The sequence below is a fragment of the Centruroides sculpturatus genome, unplaced genomic scaffold, assembly GCF_000671375.1.
Source record: "Centruroides sculpturatus isolate CEXI.00-Female unplaced genomic scaffold, Cexi_2.0 scaffold109, whole genome shotgun sequence".
NCBI classification, from domain to species: domain Eukaryota; kingdom Metazoa; phylum Arthropoda; class Arachnida; order Scorpiones; family Buthidae; genus Centruroides; species Centruroides sculpturatus.
Window position 1 is genome coordinate 503730 of NW_019384440.1, and position 21539 is coordinate 525268.

The 21539-nt window shown below is 28.3% G+C and overlaps 1 protein-coding gene across 2 annotated transcripts in view; it reads left to right on the top strand.

Annotated features, from left to right (window-relative positions):
* The window catches only part of LOC111620128 (syntaxin-5-like), a 34809-nt gene that overhangs the window by 6960 nt on the left and 6310 nt on the right, over positions 1-21539 (top strand). The window contains exons 3-9 of one of the 2 annotated variants that reach the window (XM_023361991.1): positions 14870-15095; positions 16147-16229; positions 16328-16383; positions 18512-18624; positions 18709-18783; positions 18855-18911; positions 18987-19181. In XM_023361991.1, coding sequence (XP_023217759.1) covers positions 14886-15095; positions 16147-16229; positions 16328-16383; positions 18512-18624; positions 18709-18783; positions 18855-18911; positions 18987-19181 — 789 coding nt within the window. In that variant the 5' untranslated portion in view covers positions 14870-14885. The remainder of the gene's footprint in view (positions 1-14869; positions 15096-16146; positions 16230-16327; positions 16384-18511; positions 18625-18708; positions 18784-18854; positions 18912-18986; positions 19182-21539) is intronic. The other variant, XM_023361992.1, reaches the window with a different exon arrangement.

The following is a 21539-nucleotide window of genomic DNA, read 5'->3' on the forward strand; positions in this document are numbered from 1 at the left end:
GACGTAAGTCGAATTTACTTGTCTCCGAATCTACTTGTCACTAGGCTAAACCATAAATTACCATTCCCGGTTCTGTATTTTATTTATTAATGAATTTTTAATAATATATGGTTAATAAAGATCTATTTTAAGCTTACAAACAAATAAATTTTAGTTTTTAATATAGTACAGAAAAAAGTAATCTAAATTTACGAATGCATGTACTGTAAATACAGTACATACTTGTAAATGTACAGTATATATTGTAATTAATATGATTTTATGTGCTTTCAACGCTTTTCTAGTGATATTATGACTTCAATATTTGTGGCGGATAGACATAAAGTCGAATAAAATGACTTAAATTTGATTTTTATTTTTCCATATACTTTTTTTGACAAACGACGTATAATCGGGAATGACGTAAGTCGAGGTATACCTGTATATATTCATTTCTTCCTACAATTTTGTTGAAATATTTGTGTACCAACTCCACAGTCCTGGTATTATGTCAAACAAATAGCTGCTAGATGTAGAATTCAATACACGGATTTTTGTTCATAAACTATATTCATCACTATTATGCTGTCAATGCAGTTTTTACAAAGTGCATCTGAAGTTAATGTTATAAATTTTATCAGTTTTACAAAATGAAAAACTAATTGTATTTAATAATAATTTGTGATTGATTGTTTTAGATATTTATCTGTTGTAATTGTTAAATAATCAAAATTTAGACATTGATTAGAAATGTAAATAAATGCTGTTTTTTGCCTATTACATAACTGCTTATGATATTAACTTTGCTTAAGATGATTTTATGCATTAAATTGAAAAAAATAAATCCTGATGATTTCAAAAAGAATCAAATAACATTTTATTCCTTCCTAGATTGTTGAGATTAATATTTTTATAATGTGTTTTTTTTTTTAAATTTATATTAGATGAAACACATTGAATAAATACCAACAAAATTAGTCTGAATTAAAAGTCATTATCACTTTTAAAATCAACAATTTTATGTAGCCTTTACCACAATTATAAAAAAGTTTAAATATGTCATTCAATTACTCCAAAAAATGGCTTTTAAATTTACAATATCTTCACTAATTTTATTTAGTGTTTTCATTAATAAGATATCATTACTACTATATTATCATAATCATCATCATATTATTACTTCATAATTTTATTTGTTAGTTGTTAAATTTTTTTTTTTTGTTTTGTTTTATTGGAATTTGGCCAACTTGATTAATATGATAGGAAGAAACAAGTGTATAAATAAATTATAAAGTCAGATATCCATTATGTATTAAACTGAAAATCAAATAATTGTTGTGTATATATTACTTTTTCATAATACAGTAATGGTTTTTAAATCTTTGATTTTCATTAAGTTTCAATAACTAAAAATATTACTGGTAAATATTTTAAATATGTACGGGAAAGGTTTTATCAATGATCTTTACTATAATTTTTTCTGTAAAGTGTAAGTACGCCGATTTGAGGGGGAAATTTTATTCTCTTTCGTCAGGATAGTCTAGGGCTCTCGCATTTGTGGGTAGTGGTTTGCGGAGGCAGAAAAAGACGAGTATTTCTCAAAACCATTTATTTTGTGGAAGAATTTTGCTTACATCTGACAGTTACAAAGTCCAAGGCCTGAAGAAAGTTTAGACGTAGGTGCTGATTTGAACATTGTTTTCCAGATGTTTTGGTGGGGTGCCCTGGAGTAGTGGTGATTTAACGTCCGGAATCTGTAACTTGTACAAAGAATAATGAAAAGTCGGACTTCTTGTTGGTGATGGAATAAGATCTCTTAGCTCATATGGGAGGATCAAACAGGCAGATCGCACAGGAGGTTTCTAATGGAATGAACGAACTAATGAGCAGTTCAAACCCTTGTCCTTGGACAATCAGTCTTATATAATTTTTTGTTCTCAATTTTTTTTTCTAATTGATCGGGCTTTCCCTTTCTTGCTCCCCAATTGGTCTCTTATCTGTCGAGACCAAGTTAGGTTGCGAGAAAGATCTGCCTGGGATAGTTTATCCAACACCATCCTCTCAACTCTGATCATATTTATTGATGACTAAGACACCTACACTCATATTTTACCTTCTTGTTTCCTTTTTGCATCTTAAGTTTTAAACAATTTCTTTTTCGTTTTCCTCTATTCTTTAGACACTCGCCTAAATATCAAATTTTCAGCAAAACACTTCTATTCTTTTTGAGTGACGATGTCAAAGTCTGGTGTCGCTGGCTTGACACTTAAATTATTTGTTTTCTCGTTGTTTTAGTTTGTTAAAATATACTTTTCTTTTATTACGGACTGTTTTTGGGGCCTCACAAAAACTATTTAAATTACCATAATTTCTGCATATTATATTATCAGTATATATCCCATACCTTCAAAATTAGTTGAAAATATATCATTTGATCAGTATGCAGTTTAGAAGGTATGATCTTAGACATTGTTTTTCCCATCTTTTTGGTTTTTTCTCTACAATTCAACTCCATTATGATGATAATGGAGTTGAATTGTAGAAAAAAATAGTGTAGAAGTAAATAATATGATCTCCATGTATTGCATTTTGGGATCATATAAAAAGGGAAAATTGAATTGTAATGGATTCCATTTTTTGCCTTAACTGTTGTAAAAAATTTGAAGCTGAAATAATAATAAATGATTTCAAGGAAATATTTTATTATTTGCATTTATTTTCATTTATGTATACAATCTTCTATCTTTTCCTACACCAGCATTGTTCTGTAAGTAAATGTGATTAATAACAACACAAGCACTACAAAAAGGGCAAAAATTGATAATTGATAAGAAAAGAACCAATGCTGTAACTGCTGAAAGTTATTAACATGAATATAAAAGCAACATCCATTAAGTGACAGACAACAGTCATGTTACAGATAAGACCACATAATAAAATGGGATCTATGACGTAATCACATATTTGATTTTGTACTGTAATGGACTACATTGTAATGGAGTTAGGGTTTTAGTAATTCATTGTAGACATAATTATAGGTGAAATAAGATAATTGTGATGGAAGTACCTAAATTGCATTAAATATTAAAAATATAAATTATAATAATAATACAAATAAAAAATTTTTTGATGAGAAAAGTACTCAAGGATTTTTGAATACAGACGGATAAATGTTTGACTCATAACATTCCAGATATGCTAACAGGAAGAAGTAATATGGATTTACAGCAGGGCTGCAGAGTTGGTAAAAAAACACTCGACTTTGACTCCTGATAATTTTAGTAGGCTGACTCTGACTCCGGGAAAATTAAATACCAAGTCATTTTATGGGGGCAGAGGTGCTCATAGGTGGGATACCCTGCTCTGAACTCTGAAAGGAGCCTGGGGTATTTACCCAAATATTTTTATAGTTAGTATTTTTAATATTTAACTTACATTAATATTTATTTGTATAAAAAATTTAATTTTTAACAAATATTTAATATGAGGAAAAAGGGGGAACAATAAAATTCTGAATCTACATATATTCTATAACTTTTGCACTTCAATTTTATATTTCCAGAAAAGTTAGTCCAACTAAAAACTGTGTGATCTAGCTACTTCAGCAGCCCCTTGCTCAGAAAAGAAAAATATACACTCTGATCAATTAGTCTGGCTCATTCAGAAAAATAGAGTACTTATTTAGAGCAGGGATAATAAAGGAATGATTAAAAAATATTCAAATTCAATTGGGTCAAAATAATTTAACTACTAAACACAAATACTACAAAGAATACTACATATTTAATAAATTAAATTGATGCATTTTGTATTTAAAATAAATGAATTATAACAAAATACAAAAAGATTTTTAAAAAGTAATATAAAATCAGTTTTTTTATTTAAATGAAAGAAAATTTAAGTAAGTTTAAAATGCAGGAGTCAGAGTCGACACATTTTTTCCGACTCCACGGCCTTGATTTACAAGATGCCTCAAAAGTTGTAATATATAGTAAAATTGGAACATAAGTTTCATGGTTTGTGAATTGGTCATCATAATGAAGAGGACTTGAAGGCTTTAATGTATAAGGAAAAATTCAAAGCATGGATTGTCTAAAGAAATGCATGCAAAGTTCAATTAGGTGTATAACATCTGATGTGTTAACACAAGTTTATCTTGAGTGGGAGAAATGCATGTGTGTTTAGAAAAAAAATGATTAAAGTACATACAGTAGAGCGTCGTTTATCCGAAGGTCGGTTATCCGAAGGAATTCCAGTCGACAAATTTAAATTTTCGCCAGTGCTGTGGCGCTGTAGTCTTTGGCTATGTTTTTGGCTACTCAAATATTTTACGTTTTTGATACTAAATTAACTTCTGAAGTATAATTTTTTATTGTTTTTATATTTTTCAATATATTTATTTTGTTTGTACAAAATAAAAAAATAATTTTTAATGATACAATAGTCTTCGTTAGGCTTAACATCGATGAAAATTTTATATATATTATATTTGTTGTTTGTTTAACTGGTGTTGATATCAGTTATTGCTTGGAATCAGTCCACCCTATCAGCTTGTCTGCCCCCTCATCACTCGGATCCCGTCATCCAGTGATGTAAGAGAGCGAGTTTTACCAACCTGACACTGCTCAAGGGTTAGGGACCCCCTTACCTGCCCAAATAAATTATAAATAAATGTTGGTACAAATCCCATATATATTGTACATGAATGTTTTAAAATAACTTAAATAAATATAATAAATTTTAAAAGACAAACAATTATATAAAATATATAAAATAAATTAAAAAACATCAAGAATAAATTAAAAGTTATAGTTTTGTATAAAAAAAAAATACAGTATATTGATACCACCAAGATTCAAAACACAAACCTGACAATTATGAAACTGGTGCACCCACAACAAGCCACCAGCCAGTCTACAAATGCCAGAAATTCTAAAGGTATTAAGCGATTTGCAATTTTCAACCTCAATTTTCTATTTTAATTTTCAGTATTGCACCTTATTGCTTGGCACATGTCAGTCATTAGAGATGCATTCATTAGAGATGTAACCTCACCCAGTTCGATCAATATTGGTAACCCCAATGTCATGCCATCCCCTTGTTTGTGGTGAATTTCTTGAGTTGCTCTGATTCCCAAATTCTGCCTTTCGTCACTTTAGAACAGCATAATAAAATATAATATGGTAAAATTCATGGCAGAAAAATTAAACTTGTTTGCAGGGAGTGGAGTCGGAGTCATGGAGTTTTAGTGTTTTAGCCAGAGTCATCAAAAAATCTGCTGACTCTGACTCCTTTTTACTTCCCAACTTGTTATGTATATACAACGAAAAAGTATTGAAATCGTGTCAAATTTGACCCTCCATGTTTCTTTTGCAAATCTACATGCTCCCGAACACCCAAAAAAAGTCAATAAAAGAGGAAAAATTTGCACGCATGTGTGTGTTGGCATCTAATTTGTTTAATTTCTTTATTTTCTGTTCTGAGATATTAAACAATATCTCAATGTGTAAAGTTTAAGAAATGAAATGTGGCACTGTAGCTTGTGTATAAAGGGGCATTAATACTATTAAATTTTGGTTCTTAATTAAAGATCGACAGGGTGAAGACATGAAAGTAGTCATGTGTCATATCTCTTAATGAATATTTTACTCCTTATTAGCGTTCAAAATTTAAAAAATTAAAATAATATAAAACTTGTCTCTACTCTCAAAGTAAGCTTTTTTGCCATTTTATAATAGTACAGTAAAACCCATTAAGATGTTCTCGCCTAAGATGTTAGAATGTATGTGGGGACGTGATTTAGTTCAACCACTTTGACGCTTAGTAACTAACTTCTGTGTTAAACCATCTGACTCCAATTCCAACCACTCTGACCACAGAAATTATTAGGCTTCAAACAGGGTGAACAAAATCATGCCTCACACACACAGTCTAGCATCCACACATATAGAAGAAAACCTCAAATCTTTTGCATATGTTGAAATTTCAAGGTGTCCTGAATCCAAAAATGTAAAAATTTGGGAGGGGTCATTTTTTGACTGAGTGCTACACTTTCAGAAAGAAAAGAACAATTATCAAATACATATATATTACTTAGAGGAGTCTTTCAGTTTTGGAATAAAAAGTTTCTACGTTCTATCTGTATTAGAACTCTATTTATTGAATCTTTTATTCTGAGGTCACGTGATGACATCAGAATTTCCGGGTCTCTTTCGGTAACAAGTCTGCCCCTGGTCGGAGTAGGAGTCGGATAGTAAGGAAAAGTTGGAGTTGGTAGATTTTTATGCACCTCCACAGCCCTGCTTGTTTGTTATGAAAATATGTTTTCAGTTCTTTCTCAATAAACAATGTATCTAAGTACAATCTATATGCATTATTGGTATGTGTACTAAGTGCATATACTTATGCAACATGCAATAGATTGTGTGGCTTTAAGAGTTCCTCCTGAAATATGATGTGACTGTCTTATGCATAAAGAACTTCATAATTTTCAATGATGCTCTTAATAAGTAGAAAAAGAAAAGCTGTTGTATGATCTCTCAATGTTAATTACAGTTTAAAATTAACAGATAATCTGCAACTCGGACTCTCTATCAAATTGACTTTAAAACGGAGATAACATGCCAGTTATTTGCAGTTTTATTTTGTCATCTCTGTATTTCCTTATTTAATTCCCTTGTTGTGATAATATGAATATTGAAATATCATTTGGTCATAAACATGAATTTCAATTTAGAAATAACAAAACATAAAGTAAAAAAAGTTTTCATCAAAAGCTGTTTCACTATTTAATCCTGATTTTTTTTGTTTGTTCTTAATGATGGTAATTATACACAGGAATCAACTCATTTCAAAAGGATAATAAAACAATAATAGTTGATCAAACATTAATGAATTTTAGACACAAGCTAGTCAAAAGTTGAAATTAGATACCTATTTTTTCATTGCCAAATTATGCATTGATCCAAAATCAATAAAACATTTATTCTGTAACTAATATTTTTACAAAATAAGTAGCCTGTACTTTGTCAGAACACAAAACAAATATAGCCAAAATTCATCTGGATTGGACAAAACTTGCAGGAGTTATAAGGAATATACACACATACACACCTTTTATATTATTAATAAGTCTTAAACTTGTATACAAGTAGATAAATATTTCACAAAATCTTGTATTATTTTCAAGATTTATTTCTTTATACAACAATGAAGTAATTTGAATAATAATAGCTCTTATAACATTGAGTATGAAGTTTCAAAACTATAGATAAATTTTTATATAATGTGATGATGATGATTTGTATTTTTAAAACTAACCATGTTTAATTAGAAGATCAGTTGCAGTTGGAATATTTCTGACAATAGTTTTTTGAGGTCATCTACAAAAAATATTTAAAAAACAAAGTAACAAATATTGTGTTACACAAAAATAAAATTTCAAATGACTTTACAAAAGCTTTTCTATAGCTTTATGTATAGAAATTGTTTAATCAGTATTTTTTGCAATTGTTTTTGAATGATTAAATGATAAGTCAAAAATTTCAAAGATATTTAATGCATTTTTATTATGTACTTGGCATAATGTTTTTATTTAATAAATTTTCATTCTAAGATATTTATATAAATTATATATAGATAAACCTTTTTTTTTTAATCGTTTATTAGATATTTCAAAGTTAAGAGATATATTTAGTTTGTTTTATACATACTGTATGTTTGTTTTAAGAATAATGATAATTCAAATCATATCTTATTATTTGAAATTGATTAGGCATTCTGTTTTTATTATAATTTAATAAATTTGTAAATTTTCATGAAAAACAACAACAAAAAAATAGTTTTCAAACATTTTTTTTAAAACAATATACAGTAATATCAAATTTTGATTTAATTGATATGAAAAACTAAAAATTATTTTCATGGTATAGCAAAGTTGGTCTGGGAAGAGCCATCCTAATCTACATGATTCTTAATAAATGAAAAATTTTAGGTGTTGATTCTTAAATAATTTCAACCATAAAATGCATATGAATCAGGGCCGTGGAGTCAGAGTTGGGAGGAGTTTCTGGCCAGATGAGTCGGAGTCAGGAAAAATGTGTCCGGCATTTTAAATTTAATTTAGTTTTTGATTTAAATGAAAGAAAATATAAAACTTGTCTCTACTCTCAAAGTAAGCTTTTTTGCCATTTTATAATAGTACAGTAAAACCCATTAAGATGTTCTCGCCTAAGATGTTAGAATGTATATGGGGACGATGCTTCGAGTCAAAGCTTGATGCTTGTTTACACATTGATATTTAGAATATTCTGGAAGGACTCCGAGGACCAAAGACTAAACATCTATAAAAGAGTGGTTGTCATCAGCCACGTGACTTTTTTGACGGGACGTACTCAAAGATAAGGCAGAAAGCTACTCTGCCTTCCTGCTCGGCATTGGTGTGTGTCTCTCTTAGTTGGACCCGGCTGCAACACTCTGACGGGAAATNATCTTTTTGTATTTTGTTATAATTCATTTATTTTAAATACAAAATGCATCAATTTAATTTATTAAATATGTAGTATTCTTTGTACTATTTGTGTTTAGTAGTTAAATTATTTTGACCCAATTGAATTTGAATATTTTTTAATCATTCCTTTATTATCCCTGCTCTAAATAAGTATTCTATTTTTCTGAATGAGCCAGACTAATTGATCAGAGTGTATATTTTTATTTTCTGAACAAAGGGCTGCTGAAGTAGCTAGATCACACAGTTTTTAGTTGGACTAATTTTTCTGGAAAGGTGAAATTGAAGTGCAAAAACTGTAGAATAAAGATATGTAGATGTAGAATTTTATCACTCCCTCTTTTTCCTCTTATTAAATATTGTTAAAAATTAATTTTTTTATACAAATAAATATTAATGTAAGTTAAATATTAAAAATACTAACTATAAAAGTATTTGGGTAAATGCCTGGGGAATCCTTTCAGAGTTTAGAGTAGGGTAACCCATTATGAGCGCCTCTGCTCCCATAAAATGACTTGGTATTTAATTTTGCCACGAGTCAGAGTTGGCCTACTAAAATTATCAGGAGTCAGAGTCGAGTGTTTTTTTTTTTTTTACAGATGCCACAGCCCTGATATGAACATAAGTTTACGTACACTTTTATGAGTTCATCAGTTCCTGAAATTTTCCACATATATTTAGAATCATCCTGTATTATCTTGAATTTATTTTATCTTGAATCTTACATTATCTTAAATTTATTTTAATTAATTTTTGTTTATAGACATTAACTTTTTCCTGTAGCTGTTGCTACTACCACTTTAGACAGTATCAAATTAAATTAGGTACTGTTAAAAAAGACAAAATATAAACTTTTATATGAATAATAAGATTTTGATTTATTATGTCAAACTTCTGTTTATAACTGTATAAATACTTTCTCTCTTCTAAACCTAAAGTTTAAATGAAATTAATAGAAAATTGAAAGTAAAGTTGAATTGTCTTTCTTATGAAATACTTTATTTTCAACAAATGCTGCTTTGAAAAACATTAGCAAGTTTTCAAATTTGATACATTTGTAAGAGAAATGAGGGAATTTATTAACATTGATCATAGTTATTGCATATGTAGTTTGTTCTGTTAAGAACATCTTTTCAATTGAGATCTACAATGAAAGTTATATTAAAACAATAACATTTCCCAGCAACTACATGAAACATTCCTGAAACATAAGTTTTATTCAAATTTGTAGTTATAGTAGTGTCCTGTTTTATGTGGGATTGATATACATGGGTTCATGATTTCATAAGTGAAATTTGTTAGGATGCACAAAGATAATTCCAAGCGTTGATGCACATGCTGCCTATTTTTATTATAAAATTCATTATATACGTTAGGCTCAAAAACAGTAAGACTCATTGAGTGAAAAAAAATTTACAACAACACATTTCAACTTGTCAGATCCAGCAACAATGCAAATTTTGTCATGGCACTTTCAAAAATATGCACAATGCATTTTCACATATTCAATAATACTACAAAGTGAAATTTGTGTTGCAATGCTTTTAATAATCAACCAAAACACAATCTGGCAATGTAAAAATGTCATGATGCATTGTGGATGCTTATTGATGCAACATGATAAAAATATCTGTGCATAAATAAGTAACAAATTTCTATTTTTTCTAAATAATAAGGAAATTTGTTACTTATTTTTGCACAAATATTTTTATTATATTGCATCATGCCTGCATTAATTAATTAATAAGCATCCACAATGCATTGCGGCATTTTTACATTTCCAGATTGTATTTTGGTTGATTATTAAAAGAATCTCTACATGAATTTCACTGTGTGGTCTTATTGAATATCCAAAAATGCATTGTGCACATTTTTGAAAGTACTGACATGGATCTGAGAAATTGGAATTATGATATAATGACATTTTTCCTTCAATGAATGTTTTTGATCTTTGAGCCTAACATATACTGTATAATAGAAATATAAGTAAATAATTTTAAAATAAAAATGTTAACAAAATTGTAAATTTTTACATAAGACATTTTAAGTATCTAGACAATCATCTAGGGCTGAGTGGAGAACAAATTTATGCAGAATTTTGTTTTGTGGCACCTGCTGATGCACAACCACTACATAAAACAATACTATGTATATATTTAATTCTGTGTTTAGATAAAAACAGAATTTATCTGGCTACATAGTGCCCAATAATCTTCCACATTTAATTTCTAATAGTGGAATAAATTGCTCAAATGAGTCTCAAGCAAATATTTTGGTGGCATATAGCAAGGATAACATCTTTTGAAAATTTTCAAAGTCTTATTGACAGTAGTCGTAGACCAAATCCAAACAATGCTTATCATTTTGTGACTATATATTTATTAATGATTTCTCTTGCATGACAAATGTTTTGAGCCATATTCTTTTGAGTTCAAGTAGAAGTTTATGCTCATATTTAATAATTAGCAATCCACTTTCTTCAAATTTCACTAATGTTTTATGATTGTTACTTGTATTTGTCGAGTATCATTATAATATCTTAACATTTGACATTTTTCTTATTGTAAGTATTGTATTTCTTGTAAAACAACTTCTCTTGCTTGATGTTGAATTGGATATTGACAGTATTGAAGAACTTATGGCCAAATATGGCCCCAGATAATATAATTTAAGAATTACATGCTAATGTTGTTAATTTTTTTTAGTTATCAAGTGCTACTGAATAGACTGAGTAGTCTACTGATAATTTTTAATTCAAATCCATCACTGAATAGATACTTTATTAATTAATATTTTCAGGGTTCCTACGCACCTGGAAAGTCAGGGATTTTCATTAGTGTTTGGAAAAAGTCAGGGAAAGTCAGGGAATTTGTCAAAAATTGTCAAAAAGTCAGGGAATTTGTCAAAAATTGTAAAAAAGTCAGGGAATTTGTCGAAAATTGTCAAAAAGTCAGGGAATTTGTCTCCTTAACTGCATTGTTGATCTCGTTTGCTGAATATCACAGCCATCTGCAGGCGGCAAGAAGTAATGCTGCAATCTTTAAAACCCGAGATAATTCGGGCAAGTTCCATAGCGTTACATAAAACTCGGGCATTTGGGCCCTCCGAAAAAATGTTTGATTTTTTGGATGTTTTTTAAGTCTCCAAATTTTAAAAAAAAAATTTTTCCCGCGCGAAAATATTTTATCGCGATTTTAATATACCTTTAGTGATGCACGATTAACGCTTAATTGTTTTTTAATGGGCGTTTTTTTATCAAATTTCATTAATCGTTCTAAAGTGCACAGATTTTACTTCGATAAAGTTATTTAAAGCTAATTTCTGATGTCAAAAATGACCTCCAATAGTTTTTTAATTTTTTAAATTAATATATTTTATTATATATACGTTTAATTAAGTCGGGGGGTCGAAAATCGCAATAAAAAAACGTAATTTTTGAAAAATATTAAAAAATATACGGCCAGCTAGTATTCACCCTACTTTAAACCCTTCTCCTCCCGAGACTTCTATGAGAATGTCCCGGGAAATCCAACACCAGCTGTTCTCCAGGTCATCCAGCTGTAAACACAATGACTCATCGGTGTCAGATTTCACAGAAAGGCGAGACAATGGAAAATAAAGTTTGAAGCTTTTTCTTCAAAATTAACGCATTTCTTTCGTTTTTTTCCCAGTTTTAAATATTTTTTATGTTTAATTACATTAATATTAAAAATTAGTGGGTAGCAAGGGAGTTAATTAATAACAGGATAAACTACTTTTATGTAATAGTGTTTAATTTTTAATTTTAGTAATTCAGCGATTATAAAAAGATGAAATTGTTTATTAGAATAAAAAATAACTAATTAAAAATTTGTTTGCAAACTTTTAAAAGTTGAAATCGTAATTTATTAGAATGTTCACTTCAAAATAGCTAAACAGATCAGTAAAAATCTGTAATTTAATCGTTTTTCAGTTTAAAACATAAAAAATTATAAATAGTTACCCGACGTTTACAGTAAAATACTGGCGCTGACTTGTTGTTGGCACAAGCTTTTTATATTTGTTGTTACGATTTTCCTTGAATGTACTGTACTGCAAGCATATTTTCCCTCTCTCTTCCGTTTTTTTCCGCAACTTCGATACATAGTTTAATAATTAGTTAACTGAAATGATATTGGGTAACAAATATCACTGATTTTGGCAAATTTAGGGCTTAAAAACTGGCAAGATTGATCATGCTTGTAATAAATATTCTGTAGTTATATTTTCGAAAATCAACAGGTAATCCGATAGTTTAACCAATGTTAACTTGCTTATAATTAAAATTTAAAAATTAAAAAGCTGTAAATTTAAAAAAAAATAATTACATTACTAAAAAATTAAAATAAATTTGATTATTTTTTGTGCGAAACAACACCAAAACAATTTTTATAGTTATGTTGCAAAAGAAAGAGATTTGTAGTTACGATTCTCTGCGCTGAACTTCTATATTTTAATAACGTATAATTGTAATTTCGTTTGTTGTTTATTTCTGTATTTATTTTATTTTATAAGTTTTAAGAATCCCAATTTTCGTAATACTATGACTTCATAGGAATACAAGTGTGAGGTTCCGGAATTGTCCGGAACTAAAATAGAAAAACGTAAAATAATTTAATTATTAGAGAAAAAAAGGAATGAACAGAAATTTTTTATAGAAACTTGAGAAATAGTCTAGACCCGTGTTTCTCAACCGCCGGTCCGCAACTCTAATCTGACCAGTCCGCGAAAACTTTAAAAATATATACTGTACCTTCCATGCGTTGTTCTCAAATAGGAAATATGTGGATTATTAATCCGTTTATTGATAGCAAACTAATAGATTGAACGACTTTGAATACGAAAAACTAATCAAATTAAGTTCAGACTTGGGATTTAAAACATTGTTTGAATCAATGCCCATAACACAGTTTTGGATTAAAGTTAAATCTGAATATCCAGTTTTACATAAAAAGGCAGTTAGGATGTTAGTACCTTTTCAACAACGTACTTATGTGAATCAACGTTTTCACAATGGTAATGATAAAATTGAAACAACGAAATTGTTATAGTGTTAGTTCTGCCTCACGCCTTGCAGTTACCACCTTAACTCCAAGAATTGATGATCTTACTAGCAAAAAAGAAAAGCAGCGATCACATTGATTTGTATACTAATGTACTGGTAAATAAAATAACAAATATGTATTGCTCAATGTAGTTTGCAGTTCTTTTTACAACACAGAATTTTTTTTCAATTAAAAATAATATTGTCACCGGTCCACTTAAAAAAAGCAGATATTTTCCAGTCTGCGATGAGTTTCGGGTTGAGAAACACTGGTCTAGATCATCCTTTCTCAAAGTGGGTGATAACGCCCCTTTGCAGGCACTGGAGGCTTTCATGGGAGCAGTAGAAGGCTCAGTGATTAAATATGAGTTTTATTTCTTCTCATCAAAACATTCTTTGATCTTAGAAATAGGATATGGGTCACACCCTATCTATCCTATCCATATAATAATGCATGTTTAAACATTATATTTGCAATAACTGTTTTTAAGATATGCAACAGATGGTAATGTAAAAAGGTTAAAAAAAAGTTACTCTTTTTGTTGAAAGATTGATTTTAAAATTATGTGTTTCTAAATCAAGAGTTCATTTTAAGCACAGTACAGTACTATTTGTTTATCAAAGAATAATTTTTGTTGATTTTATGTTACCTTGTATTTACTAGATTTACATACAAATAATAATGATAAATGATGATAAAATAAAAAGCTTGTGTTTTGTTTGTAAATTGCTTATTTTTTCATTACATTGAAGTTGTGGATTCTATCAAACATTTTTCTACAGGATGTATGTACTGTATTTTTTTAATGTGGCAGTCTTTGAAGCATATCAACTGTGCAAAAAGAGGGCTAAATGTACTCAATGTTAACAGTAAATGCTGTTTTATTATGTCGATATTCCACACTAAAAAATGTGAGGGTCAGGGAATTTGGACAAAGTTGGTCAGGGAAAGTCAGGGAATTCAAAACAAAAATTTGAGTAGGAACCCTGTATTTTGTAAAATAAGATGTTAGTTAGTTTTAAATGTTTCTAAAATTTATTATAGTAAAGATAATCATAGGTTAAGTATTATGTTTTACTTTTATTATTAATGTTTATTTCATGTTGAAATTGTAATTTTATGTTAAAATAACGTATTTCTTATATAATATATTAACACATTATGACAACATCAGAATCCTCTGTTTTTTAATTTTTTCATCATATTAATTTAAAACATGATTTCCTGTAATAATATGTAATACTTAACTTAGTTCTTTAATTTGAGAATTGTAATATAATATAAAGATTTTTAATAATGTATATACATATATTTTTTAAAGATAATATCTTCTTGTAATGTTCATTACTCGACGTAGAAGAACAGGTTCAGATTCAGAAAGAGAATCACCAGGAATTAATTACAATTCTACTAGTTTAGATACTTCCATTATATCATCGGACCAGAAGATTAACAATAATTTTGCATCTAATTCTCAAGTTGAAATGACGTGTCGGGATAGAACCGGAGAATTTATGTCGACTGTAAAGTCTATGCAAGGAAGAATGGTATGCTTATTATTTTTTAAAATATAGATTTATTAACAATAATTTAAAATTAATCACTTTCTTTGTCACCTGCTGCATTTTTACACAAACTATTGCATATAAATGCAGCAGATGATAAATTATCATACTGTTATATTTTGTGTGCAAAAATTTATTTAAAAAATGTTTGCAGAATATATAACTTAAACAGAATTATAGTTATAACTGTTCATAAACATCTATAATTTTTTAAATTTATATTTTTAATATTGAATTATTTGTAATTGAACTCTGTTGTGATTGAATAAGTACCATCTGTATTTAAAATCGTACCACAAAAACTCACTTTTTGTGTACACAATGGTAAACAATTACAAACTGTAAACTTGTCCTTTGCCAAAATTTATAGAAAAAATTGTATAATAGAAATTTATTGTACAATTTTTATATAAATTTGCAGTTTGTAATTGTTTATTATTATATAAATTGTGATTTGTATGGTAGTGGTTTCAGCAGAGGTGTTCTGCAGGATAGATGAAATATCTGGGTTTTGACAGTAGCCTGCAAGGAAAGGTTTAGTAGATTAGAGTTACAAACTAGAGTTTTTTATATTATGCATATATAACCCATTCACTTTAAACAGTGTTTATTGTAAAGTAAAGTTTTGAAGTATTACTAAAATAATTGTCTAAAAGCAATTTTTAATTAAAAATGTTCCTATTTGTATTAAAAATTTCATTGTGTAAAATTATTATGTAAAATAGTTTGAGAAATTATTAATTTTTTTAAATCACAATTTAATGTTTTAACTGTTTAATTGCTGTTAGTCCATTCTTACAGTGATAAATCTCTGTTTAGGATTTAAATATAATCTAAAATTAATTGTAGTTCTAGAATGTGGAATTGTTTTGATTTCTTTTTTTGTTGAGAATGAGCCAATATGCTAAAAAAAGTGTTTGAAGTTTGTTTTTACTTTGGTAATTAAATTCTATAATTTAAATTGTCTATAAATTAAAATTTTAATTTTATAATAAAACATAAAGGGAAATTTATAACTTTTTATTGAATTAAGCAGGGCAATGGATATATGCCATTGACACAAGGTAAACGGGCAAAAGAAGTACACGAATGGAGTGAATTTATGAGGATAGCCAAGTAAATATACTATTTTAATTCAATAAATTAATATAATTTTAATGACGTTTTAAAAATAAAAACTATAAAAAAAATATTTTAATTTTTTAAAATTTTAGACAGATTGGAAAAGATATCAGTAACACTTTTACAAAATTGGAAAAATTAACAATTTGTAAGTATTTATATAATTATGATATGAAAATTTTAATAGTATTATAAAATAATTACTAGTTTAAAGTTAATAAAGTTTAAAATTGTAATGAAAATGCCATTAACTATAATTCATTATTCTTGGCTTGGATATACATTAACATTAATTACAAAATGTACACATATCAATAGTCATTTATAATTCTTATTTCAATACTTGTTTAATAATTTTGTTAAAAAAGTTTATATTAAAATTTTCCTATATTTTTTTTATTTTTAAATCAAACAGACAATGAATTTTAGGAGAAAATTAGGAATCGATTTCTCAAATTTTTTCAAAATTAGAACAAAATTTTTGCAGTGTGTTCATTTTTGAAGAAATTTACTAAAATCTAAAATTACTGCAAAATTTTTGTAAAATAATTTGAAATTAATAAAACTATTTTAACATAAGAAACAGCATTTTATAATAAAATAGGTCTCTAAATGTATTTAGGTATATTTAAATTTTATAACCATTATACTGTAATTTATATTTTCTATATATAACTATTATAAATGTGTGTTAATAGTAATTATTAGTTGATAATTAATACATTTACATTACACACACTATTAGAAGCTGTTAAAATAAACAAATGTAATTTTTTTCTATTTATGCATAAATATTTAAAGAGAGGTGTAATTATAATAGAAATATTTAAATTTTAAAAACAATTGTTGCAACTTACATTTTTAATTCTATTGCATTAGACTGGAGAAAATTTAAAAAAATTTAAATGCTTTAATGAAATAAGTAAATAGTTCATAATAATACAGGTAACCCCCGTATAACACGGTAGTTACGTTCCAAAAAATTGCCGTGTTATGTGAATCCGTGTTATGCGAAACAAAGAACTAGTACGAAAAGGAGGGTTAGGTTCCAGAAATTAAAAAACGTGCTACTGTATTTTCATAATTAAGATAAATATCTTTATTAAAATTTTCTTAAGTGATACATATTATGGTAATATAAATTAAACAATGTTTTCTTTGTCACCACTAAAAGCACTATTGACCGAGAGCGTTTTATTTTTGGCAAGTTATCCTTATCCTTTGAGCATTTTTCTGCATTATTTTCAGATTCATGCTTTACCTTTTGCAAAAAGTGTATGTAATTTTAGATTGCTTGCTTCTAGTTAAAAGATCTTTATAAATTTCCTTATATGGTGCTAAGCACTTATGGAATAAGGGAAAAACATCTGGCAACACCAGAAGCAGAAGCGTCGAGATATGGCAACATTGAAACAAGTTTGGAGAAGGACCATGTGTATGGAGACGAGAAAAGAAAATTTACACACTGAAGTACTAATAGTTCACGAAAATAATAATTTTCGTGAACTATTAGTACTTAAGTATGTAAAAATTTATTACATTTCATGTTGTACGAGGGTTTTACCCATTTCTCGAACCGTGTCAGAGTGAATATGTGTTATAAAAGTACCGTGTTATACGGGGGATGGTAGCAATTCTCGAACCGTGTTAGAGCGAATCCGTGCTATAGAAGTACCGTGTTATACGGGGGTTACCTGTATAAGTTTATATAATTTTGTTTTTAATATTGCAAATACAACACAGAAAAAAATAAATGTGTATAAAATTAGTACATGTGCACAAAAAATAAACAAAATAGTACATCTCATTTTATTTTATTTTAAATTGAAAAAACATGATGTTAAATATTAATTTATTTTAACATTAATTAATTCTTATAATTTATTATGTAGGTAATTTTTATATCAAAAGTATATTCAAAAAAACTTAATTGTAGAAATTTTTATTTTTTAATGATAATGTAGAATTTAATCTAAAATTCACAAAATCATGATTATTTTATTTGTTTTAAATTCATTAAATAAATTTAATTGTGGTTAGAAATATTTAGATATAACAAGAAACTTTTCTATTAGCTATACCAAGGTTTTTATGTATTAATACTATAATAATAGAACTTACTTTACTATATTAAAATTATATAATAATAATTAAAAGTAAATGGTAAATGTATTTTCGAACATATCAGCATAAAATGTGTTATAGATGTAATACTAAAAATATTTAACTCTTAAATATATTTAATATGTATTCAAAATTATTATTTTTTTTTATAGTGGCAAAAAGAAAATCACTTTTTGATGATAAACCACTTGAAATACAAGAATTGACATATATTATTAAACAAGATATTAGCAGTCTTAATAAACAAATTGCTCATCTTCAAGAGGTTGATAGTATAAATTTTATCTTTATTTCATTTCAAAAGTTTTATAATCTGAGATTAAATCATTGAAAATTAATTTTGAATTAGATTGTAAAATCAAGAAAATATCGCAACGGAAAACATATGCAGTCACATTCCAATTCTGTTGTTGTTTCCCTTCAAGTAAGTTTAATGAAAATTTAGGTCTCAAACTTCTCTTTATTCTGTAATTAAAAGAAATTATTTTATTTTAGTCTAAATTGGCATCAATGTCTAATGATTTCAAACATGTTCTTGAAGTCAGGACAGAGGTTTGTAAAAAATTTCATTATACAGTTTTGAAATTATATTTTATTTTATTTATGATACAATTTTTAAAATTTTAGAATTTAAAACATCAAAGAAATAGACGGGAACAGTTTACTCAAGGAGCTGTATCAGCAGCATTACCCCAGGCTGCAATGTCTGGACATACGGGATCAGTATTAATTGCAGATGAAAGAGCAAATGGAAATGATTGTACTATTAATATGGATCTTGTTAGTAAACCACAGCAGCAAATGCAATTAATTGATGAACAAGTAAGTTACTTTATGAAATATATATGTAATTGTAATTTGTTATTTCTAAATACCTTTGACAATCTATATGGTTATAGATTAAACATTTTTATACACAATTTTACAATTCATTTCTAATGTAATGTGAATTGAAAGAAACATATGTTATAAAGAAAAAATGATTTTAATTTAGTTTAAAGTAATCTCTCTAAGCTATAATACAATAAAGCTGTTTGCTTCATTCACCAACATGAATTATTTCAGTAGAAGCAGACTTCATATTGAAAAATGAAATAGTGCATTCAAAAAGAACATCAAATACATTACCAGAAAAATCTGAAATTTTTCTGGTAAATCAAATACTTTAGGTCTATGAGATGGTAAAGTTTGATTTTTAATTTTTCATAAAACCTCACAACTTCCATTGGACAATTAATTTAAGCCTCTCCTTTTCTCAGTCCTATGCCCTTCAAAGAGCATGGTGATATTACAAATTCACAGCTTTAATTGTATCTTTCCACTGCTCCCGGTATTGTGCCATGTGGATGGCTTCATACATTGTATGTCCTGTAATCATCATTACTTGGTCTGCCCACCTAATCCAGGGGCAGACTGGCCATGTGGAAAATGTGGAAAATTCCACATGGGCCGTATACAATTTGGGCCATTTCTTTTTTCTAAATATGTACATAATGTACCGTTTGGTTAAGTTTAATTTAAAAAATTCATTTATTTTTTTTTCTTAAGTAAGATAAATTTCAATTTTTAGATATAATATAGGTATATGTGTAGGCAGTGCCGTAACTAGCCATTCCTGTGCCCTGTGCAAGAACTTGCATTTAGGCCCCTTAATTAATTAGGTTTAGAAAAATAATAACACAAACACGTGCATTTTGGGACACTTCCAAATGGGCCCTGTGCAGGTGTACCTGTTGCACCTGCCTAGTTACGGCACTGTGTGTAGACCTGTATCATTTTACCCTGCTCTACCGTATCCGAAGTTAAATTAGTTCGGCCGATCTGAGTCAAACACTACATTAGCCTGATTCGGCCCAAACAGAAAGCATCATAGGAGAAAAATAATCAAAACTACCTTCTAAATAGAGAAAATTGGTCATTTGTTTACATTGCTAGAAACTTTTCACCACTCCTATGAATCTTAATGCTAAACTATAGAAATGCAAGTTATTAGTTTTGTACCTAGCCACCAAAGCAATGATTGTAGTCATAACAAATTTAATGGCCACTTATATTATTTCCTTTATTTTAGGCAAGTAAAAAATGTTATTCAATAATAATTTCTCTGTATTCCAAACGATTTAATTAAAAATAATCTATTTTGTATTGTGAGGCCGGGACCTCACCCCCTCTCCAATGGGAAACTGGTTGTCGAGCTAAAGCTAATAAATCGATGATTTATTTCGTAAACAGGAACGAGTGTAAGACGATTTAATTGTCACATTTCTGACCAAATTCACACGTCCTCGATCTAGATCAGGGTAGGTGGGAGAGAGAGCAACCGGGGAGAGTTTGACTGTCATCTTACAGAGAATTCAAAGCACATTAGACCAAAATTTACAGGACCATCACTAAATATTCATGAAAACGCATTTCAAAAATTAAGCAGTATTTTAATACAGTTTAATCCAGTAGCTACTCAACACAATATTATTTCAGAATCGCAACATTTTAAATCGTCATGGAATATTTTAAAGGAAAATGTCAATGAAACTTTTATAAAATTAAACGAAAATGAACATTCTACTGATGATCAAGTAGAAACTAATAAAGATGTGATTTTATCCTCTTACTGCATTGCTTGCAAAAATTGCTCTATTTGTTGTTATAATATACTAGCAGACCCCGCCACGCGTTGTTGTGGCTCAAAATGTATAAATGTATAACACTTCCCCCGTGTGGGGGGAAATTTTTCGAAAAATTTCTTTTTAGTGTACATTCTCTTGGCGTACCCTATTAAAACGCAATCAAAAACGCAAAAACCCGCATCTAAAATAGTATAATAGAAATCAAGTTCTTCAAGGTAAGCCTTAATCCTGTCCCTCTCCCCCACGGGGGGAATATTGAAAAATCCCTTTTTAGCGTATATTCTGTTGACATACCGTATTAAAACGCAATCAAAAACACAAAAAACATCTAAAATATCTAAAATAGTAGAAATAGAAGCAGAGTTTTTTATGGTAAGCCTTAATCCTGTTCATCTCCCCCCAGTGGGTGGAATTTCGACACGTATATTATATAAAAACACGTGCGTATTCGAATGCAGCATTGTGTGAAGATTTCAAAGGAATTGGTAGGAACAAACGAACATTACATTTTTATTTATATAGATAGATAGATGATGATCTGCTTTAGTTCATC